The following is an 8,369-nucleotide window of genomic DNA, read 5'->3' as shown; positions in this document are numbered from 1 at the left end:
AACGATTTATGTGTCAGTACTTTTTGAACATTTCCAGCCAGCACATTTTAACAATACCCTAAAAAGACTGTTCTACGTGATCATTTTGGTCACTTTAATCGTTATAAGATATTTTTATACCATTTCATCTCTAATAAAATCCATCCAATTGGCAACGTCAATGGAGGAAAGAATGTGAGATAAAGCTCGAAGCACTTGGCTGTAAGCATTTTCCATCAGGCACCGATGGGGCAGCCTGGGGTCCTTGAGCAGGAGGTTGTCGGCACGGGTGTGTAACATTACTGTCTCCTTCAGTTCGCCCTCCAACTGGCCGGACCCTGCACATTGGCTCAGCGCTGGGAATAAGTTCAGCAGTCGCTTCTGAATAACCTCACGCTCCTCCTTTTAACAGGTAAGTCAGTGAGCGACGCAGAAATCACATACCGCGGGCATTTCAGCTTTGGAGCTGTCAAATCGCATGGTTTCTATCTAGTGCTAGCGCGTTAGCTGAATCACCCAGAGCTGGGACTCTCGGCCTGCTGTAATGTCACAGCCAGAGAGACGCAGCAGCCCGCGGCCTGAGGTCACAGTCACAGCGCGACATGAGCACGAGTCAGCGGCTCTCCAGCCTCCTCTGTCGCGTGGCTTTATTTGACAGATCCCCGGCTCCGTGCTGGGCTCCCCGCAAGCTGACACGAGTGCTGGAGCCGCCTGACCCGTGCCGCGCTGATCATTTTAGTGCTCTTATTTCTGTGTTTTAACCACAGTTCGTGCTTTACTTCTTTCTGGTTTCGTCTCAAGTCATCGGCGTGTGCGCCAGCGCCATGCGGGTTTCCTGTGGCTACTGAAAATGAGGAAGGAGATCCGCAATTAGCCTTGTCCTTACTTTGCCCTTTATAACAAATCAGTTCTCAGACCCGTCTATTAATTGAGCTGATTTTACTGTAAATCTGTAAGGTTCTTGCACAAGAGGATACATTTTTCTTTCATAGAAATAAAGAACTAGTAAGGAGTTGTTTCTATGGTGTAGGAGTATTTCATAAGCAGCGCTGATGTAGTTCTTCTTGAGAAGAGAGACATGGAAACGCCTGTCATGCCTACAGGTCCAGACATTTCTTTTACTGCCCTGTATGATAAAGGTCACAGTGAGCTTTATATTGTATTTAGAGTAAGTTATAGCCTATTCCCTCTTTTTGGAAATGTAGTTTTAGTATATTTCCTAATATTTGTTGTCTGAGCATTATTTACAGTGTTTGCAGGGCATTATTATATTGATATTCCTCCAACATTCTGGTTAGATTTATTTATTTTTATTCCCCTGCTGACTGGTTTAAATCAGTCTGGTTTGCTGGTCTTCCAGTCTGCTCAGGTTGGTTGATGGCTTCTTTCTTAAGCTCGGACTCGCTAGGAGACCAGCTAGACCAGGCTAAACCAGTTAAGACCAGCAAACAGTCTTAGGCTGGTTTTACTTTTCCCCCTGTTCTTTTTAAAGGGATAGTTCACCTTCAGTTGCTGGTCCCCACTGACTTGAATAGGATTTTTTATTTATTTTTTCTCCCATACTATAGTATGGATGTCAGTGGGGACCAGCAACTGAAGGAGAACTATCTCTTTAAGAACCATTCAAAAGTCTAACACTAAGGGTATGGTCTATGTTATTTATTTATTTATAAATTAATTCATTTGAGAAATGTAATATTAAAATGTGGAAATCTCGCATGTCACATTACACTTTTCATTCCATTTACTGTACTTCATTTCCATATGCATGCAAATGCACAAGACTGGAAACACAAGCACGACAAACAAACTTGAACTTTGGAGAACAGAGTGGGGATTTTGTAAATTTTTACATTTTGGATTTATTATTTTTAATTTTTTAAAAGACGCCACCGAGCATGATGTCATATCACAACCTTTGCTGTGTCCAAATAATTGAGTGCTTAAAGTCTAGTGTGTCCACCTTTTTACTGGGGGTAGAATATTCAGAATTCATGTAACATGATATCTTCATAATTTTGCGTTCTGATTGGTTGACTTTTTTCCATTATTGTATAATGCATTGTGATTGGTCTCTTATTGTGATTGGAAATTCCATGATGAAATCAGCCTTGACACTGTACAGTTCCTGGATGTTGTACACAATTAACTGCAAACACATTATGCAGACCTTACCCTAAAGATGCCATAGATATTTTTTCTTTTAAGCATCTCCGCCCCTTGCCTCCACACCTTCCCCAGGCTTTTTCAGTTTTATTCCTATAATTTCTTTTCATGCTGACTTGTGCGCATGCTCCACACTTGTAGATTAGTGTGGAGTGAGTCAGTGCGTCACTTCCTAACTGGGTGACTCAGTTAGGAGTGGCCTGCTGTCAATTCAGATTAGCTGGAGCAGAGCAGCTGCATTCAGGCTAGGTCATTTATCAAACTGATATGACACTGGCTCACTACGATTAATAACCATGGAAAGCTAGAGATACCATAGACCACCCAAAACGTCCCACCACTTTATTTCAAATGGCTCAGATCAGTTGTAACTGTGTGAATGTGTTGGTCTGCTTCTGCACAGCTCTATTAGTTATGATGTTCTTCTGAGTCTGACCCACTAATGATTATTATTTTTTAAATAGATAAAATGGCAATTCCCCCAACATATGCTGATCTTGGCAAGTCTGCCAAGGACATCTTCAACAAAGGATATGGTAATGTATCTAATAATCCACTACATCATGTGAAAAATCACCATTAGTTGTCAGTTAAGGTTATAATAGTTTCCTTTGTTTTGTTTTCTGAAAGGATTCGGTATGGTGAAGCTCGATGTCAAGACAAAATCAGCCAGTGGAGTGGTGAGACTTTTCATTAAATGTGTTTGTGATTGAAAATGCATAAGCCAGTTCCATGTACAGTGCAAATACATTTATATTTATGCATTTTTTTTAGATGGTTTTATCTGAAGCGACAAAAAGCAATTTGTCAAAGAGCCAAAAATATTTGTAATGTACAAAGCTAGATTAGGAAGCAAGCTAGAAGAGAGGAAAAAAGTATACCTCTAACCTGTTTCTTATTTTGGTACTAAATGCTTAAAACAATACACCTGCTCCATGAATATGTCACTATGATCTGAAATATTTCTTTTTAATATCGCTATAGGAATTCAAGACTTCTGGTTCCTCCAACACGGACACCAGCAAAGTGGTGGGCAGCCTGGAAACCAAATACAAGAGGTCTGAGTATGGGCTGACCTTCACAGAGAAGTGGAATACTGACAACACCCTGGGCACAGAGATCACCATTGAAGACCAGGTCTGAATGTGTTTTCTATCACTTAATGATGATGAATCAAAGTGCAGGTGTTTGAGCATGAATAAAAATGCTCTTTATCACTTTTTCAGATTACAAAGGGACTGAAGTTGACCTTTGACACAACCTTCTCACCAAACACAGGGTAAATTTAACTTTTTCTTCACCGAAAAGCTTCAGATTTGGTTTGAAGCACAGATTTGTCTCAGGGGAGATGAGGGATGGTATGTTTAGTCATGGTGGCCCGTAACTCAATATTGTATTGAGCAATTCAAGTGTCACCATGTGACAGAGTTAGCTCTGTTTTGTTGTGCGTTGATGCATATTTCAAGGTTACTTTCACACGAGCTCGACAGCGTAGTCGCCATGTTCTGAGAACTGTAAATCGGTCGGTCAGGAGAGAGTGGCACCTGTCTGCTGTCGTTGGGGTCCGTGCTCTCAGATGACAGAATTGCTGACATGGCCTTCACTGATGTGTAGGCTCATGTAGCTCATGACAGGAGCTTTGGATCATGTAGCAGAGAGGTAAAGAGCAGCGTTTGTCTCTGAGCAAGATCAATGGATTTAATCACCTACTGAAACCGTTTAGGGTTCGGTAAGATCTTTTATTCTCACCAAGGCTGCATTTATTTGATAAAACACAGTCAAATTACAGAGTAATTTTATGAAATTGTTACAGATTAAAATAACTGTTTCTCTTGTAATATGTTTTAAAATGTAATTTATTTCTTTGATGGCAAAACTAAAATTTTTTCAGTATCGTTACTCCAGTTTTCAGTGTCACATGATCCTCACATGATTCTAATATGATGATTTGCTGCTGAAAAAGTGTTTTTTGGGGGGTTTAAAATAAAACTGATATATAGATCAAAAATAAGACAAACATATTGTAACACTTCCTGTTTGTCTAAAAGCAGATAAAATTGCTAAAATCTAAACAAAACCCCCCCCCCCACAAATACTATGACATTATTTAAATACTACTAAAAGAGATGGTCCAGAAACAGCTATTTGTCACTGAATAGAAAACAGAAAATTATATATATTTTAAGTGTGGTTTGATAGTTGAAATACTTTTTCAGAGTCATTTGTTAAACTAATTGTATCACTTGTTTGATGGAAAAGAGTATTAACAATCCAAACAGTTTATATTTCTGCAGACTGGAATTTTGGTTTATAGCTAGTCAAAAGGCAAATAATCCATATGTTTTAAAAACCTTTTATAAACAAATGTAATTCCACTAAATATGATGCGAAGTTGTGTTTATTTTCCCTCGTGAACAGAAAAAAGAGTGGAAAAGTCAAGACTGCATACAAGCGTGAGTACGTCAACCTGGGCTGTGACGTTGACTTTGACTTTGCTGGTCCAACCATTCACGGCGCTGCAGTGGTCGGCTATGAAGGATGGCTCGCCGGTTACCAGATGTCCTTCGACACTGCAAAGTCCAAGATGACCCAGAACAACTTTGCTGTAGGCTACAAAACAGGAGACTTCCAGCTGCACACTAACGTGTAAGTCCTGAAGCATCACTACATCATTCTAAGTGCATGAGACTGGGACCTGGTTTATCTTAGTGGGGAGGAGTGTTGATATAGTGAGAATTTATGTACACAGAGTTCTCTTAGACGTCAGGAATTTTACTGCATGCTGTCCCCGGAATGACACGTTGCATTTCCATTAATATGCCACATGGACAATCTGGACAGGATTTTAAAATCATAATTTTCTTTTCATGCCTACAAATATAATAACAAATAATAAAATAAAGTATTCTTAAAGTTATAGACATTTCTGCACTAAATGTGTAATTTTTGATTGTTCTTGAAAATTTTTCAAGAAATTGCTCTTTGTGAGTGATCTTAGTAAAATTACAAGAAATTGCGAGTAAAGTCATTTGTGTTATGTTTGACTGATTTGTGATTTAAGGACAGGTTGTTTTTATTACGAATCTAGTCTTAATGATTCTTAATTTGTCTGTCCCTTCAGTAATGATGGCTCTGAGTTTGGTGGCTCCATCTACCAGAAAGTGAGTGATAAGCTGGAGACAGCGGTGAATCTGTCCTGGACAGCAGGAAGCAACAGCACACGCTTCGGTATTGCTGCGAAGTATCAGCTGGACAAAGACGCTTCCATCAGTGTGAGTAAACTCGCATTGCTTTAACACAAATCACAAGTTTCAGAAGTAGGCACCTGTTTGTTTTTGTATCTGATCCCATAAAATAACACATTTCTAAATGTACTTTTTCCATAATAATAAAGCGTGTAGGGAAAAATTGATTCACTAATGTGTCTTGAATGGTTCTTAATCATAATTATTAAATGATATTGTCAATCTGCAGTGTCCTTTATACCACCGGTTCTCAATTCTGTTCCTGAGGACCCACTGCTTTGCACATTTTGCATGTGTCTCTTATTTAACACACTCGGTTCAGTTCGTGGAGCTCTTTCCTAATGAGCTGATAATCTGTGTTAAGTAAGCGATACATATAAAATGTGCAGAGCAGTGGGTCCCCTGGAACGGAATTGAGAACCACTGCTTTATAGCAGTGTAAGGTGCACTTGCACTGTGATAAATTTACCAGCCAAAGCCAAATAGGCTGAGTAACCTTTTTTATGGCATCTTGCAAAACAACCAATCAATGTCTTGCCTCATGATCTATATTTAGAGGAAATAAGTGTATTTACACAGGCATTAAGGTAAGAGGGCACAATGCATCCCATGCTCAAATGTTGATCAATAGCTCTCCTACACAGCCAAAGATGTGTGCTGATTGACAATGACAAAGTTTAAGGCTAATGTGATGCATAAAAAAAAAAGCCCCAGAGCCGACAGATTTTCTAAAAGAGCAGACATACTCAGTACAGCTTTTATATTGATTCTATACACTGAATTTAGCATCATCTCACAGTAACTTGTCAAAGATTTGTGCACCTAAAATGTGTTTGATTTGTGCACGTAAGCATTGTCAATATTTTCCTCTCTATTCAACAGGCTAAAGTGAATAACACCAGCCTTGTCGGTGTCGGTTATACTCAGACTCTGAGACCAGGTACAGTGATGAGTTTCTCTATATGAATTTCCTGTTTTATTATTTACACTTGAGAATTTATTAGTGAAAGGCATTGATTTCTTTTATTTTGTATCTCACAATAGTTTATAGTTGTTAACATCGTCTCTCTACCACACATTATGATTCACTTCAGCTTTGGAGACTAATAAAATAGGTTGCTTAGAAATACAATCCAATAATGTGCATTTATGTGGTTAAGGTGCTGCTAAAGCTACAGTGATTAAATTTGTGATGGTTTTTCAGGTATCAAGTTGACCCTGTCGGCCCTGGTTGATGGAAAGAGCATCAATTCCGGTGGCCACAAGCTGGGCTTGGGCCTGGAGCTGGAGGCCTAAACCTGCTCCTGCTTAACATCAGGGACAAGGGAATATCAGAGAAATCTGGCCTTAAATCTAACTCCAACAGCAACCAGCAGGGGGATTCCAGATGGGATGGGATGTGTATAAAGGCTCATCAAAAGTGATCATGTTTCTTTTTGTCACCTCCTGGTCTTAATACCCTTGTTTGTTTTTCATTTGTAGTTGTTCTCTTATAGACATTCAGCTACAAATTAACTTCATCTCTCTCCAGCACTGCCACAGTAATGATATACTCTCTGGGACGGAGGGTGTCTGTGGCTTTCTGTTGTGTTCCCTTCTCAGTTAGCCGTGGTGGGTTTGGGGTGGATTTGTGACAAAACTGTCTCTGATTTCATCATTTGTATTGTATCTGATATTCCTTAGTCGTCTGAATGCGATTCAAGCAACCATTTAACTCTATATTAAAGGTTAACCCTGCTATTATTTAAATACTGTTATACCATTTTCTTCTTTCCATGCACGCGAGGACAAGCTTAAGCAGTTTATTTTTCCTTCGGCAGCCATCCAGAGTAAGCGTTGTATCTGAAGTCTGCCCTTAAACTGAGCAGTTTTTGGGTAGCCTAGTGGGGAGATGAACGCTGGTGCCCCGGTGCTGACATGGCTGGCCTTTTGTTTTCGTTTGCAGCACAGACGACTATCCGTGGCTCACCGTGATGGCAGAACAGGTCTTGTGGGTGTGGTTTGAGTACCCTTTGCTCCCGGTGTTGCATTATGACCTTAATTCCCTGAGACCATGCATTCACAACACCTGAGAGGTCCTTAAGTGTATGTTTGAACTTTTCAATAAACTATTTGAATTCATCTATGATATTTTTTGCTGCTTACAAAGCAAATTGGTTCTCATGCCATAAAGTCTAGCTCAGAAATATTAGACCTAAAATGCTGCAGAGGAAAGACAGTGCTTAATGTAAATACTCTTACACAGCTGAATTAACAGGCTTATTCACAAATGGTAGAAGAAAAGCCTCTCATTATCTTTCTTTGACAGAATACGTCACATGGTTGGGGGAAAAATTGTCTGAAAGAGTTGATTAAAATGTATGACCTGAGTAGAAACATTCATTAAAACTAGAATGTACTCAGCAGTTTTAAATTTCTGTGTAATTATGGTTTAATACAACAGCTTACATTTAATATGGGTTCACTGTTACTGGGAAATCTCACTTCTGCTATTATGCAATTGCAAAATGTTCAATTTTCTTGATCATTGTGTTATCAAAATGTTTTGAGTCTATGAGTGGTTATATATATATATATATATATATAATATATACTCACTCCAAATTAATATATATATACTCACTCCAAATTAATATATATATATATATATTAATTTATTAGATTTTCTACTTTGATATGTTAAAAATGGTGCTGTCTTGGGTCACGATCTTACACTACCATTGAACATTTTGATGTTGGTAGGACTTTGTAATGTTTCTGAAAAAGTCTCTCATGCTCACCAAGGCTTTCTTTAAATTTTACAATTATTGTAAAAATATCATTAGAGTTCAAAATAAGACATTTCTTTACATGTATTTTAAAATATATTTTTTCCTGGGATAGCAAGGCAGCATCTCCAGCATCCAATCTTTAGGTTCAGAAATCATTCTAATATGCTGATTTTCTGTTGAGAAATTTATCAATGTCGAAATCAGTTAT

The 8,369-nt window shown here is 38.6% G+C and overlaps 1 protein-coding gene across 1 annotated transcript; it reads left to right on the top strand.

Annotated features, from left to right (window-relative positions):
• Positions 1-232: 232 nt before the first annotated feature.
• Positions 233-7,511, top strand: LOC109100970 (voltage-dependent anion-selective channel protein 2-like). Its single transcript, XM_019114401.2, has 9 exons — positions 233-391; positions 2,610-2,681; positions 2,776-2,825; positions 3,130-3,282; positions 3,372-3,424; positions 4,564-4,791; positions 5,267-5,417; positions 6,273-6,330; positions 6,595-7,511. The coding sequence occupies exons 2-9, from the start codon at positions 2,615-2,617 to the stop codon at positions 6,684-6,686; spliced, it is 852 nt and encodes a 283-aa protein (XP_018969946.1). The 5' UTR covers positions 233-391; positions 2,610-2,614; the 3' UTR covers positions 6,687-7,511.
• Positions 7,512-8,369: the final 858 nt, after the last annotated feature.

This window comes from Cyprinus carpio, chromosome A13 (genome assembly GCF_018340385.1).
Source record: "Cyprinus carpio isolate SPL01 chromosome A13, ASM1834038v1, whole genome shotgun sequence".
Lineage (NCBI taxonomy): Eukaryota > Metazoa > Chordata > Actinopteri > Cypriniformes > Cyprinidae > Cyprinus > Cyprinus carpio.
Note: the sequence above shows the minus strand (reverse complement) of the source record. Positions and strands in the feature narration are given on the sequence as shown.

What these genes read in the sequence shown, in the direction of transcription:
- LOC109100970 (XM_019114401.2), top strand. Translation starts at nt 2,615, where the DNA reads ATGGCAATTCCCCCAACATATGCTGATCTTGGCAAGTCTGCCAAGGAC. An exon ending in CATCTTCAACAAAGGATATG is followed by an intron (nt 2,682 to 2,775) that starts GTAATGTATCTA and finishes GTTTTCTGAAAG; the next exon opens with GATTCGGTATGGTGAAGCTC. An exon ending in TACTCAGACTCTGAGACCAG is followed by an intron (nt 6,331 to 6,594) that starts GTACAGTGATGA and finishes ATGGTTTTTCAG; the next exon opens with GTATCAAGTTGACCCTGTCG.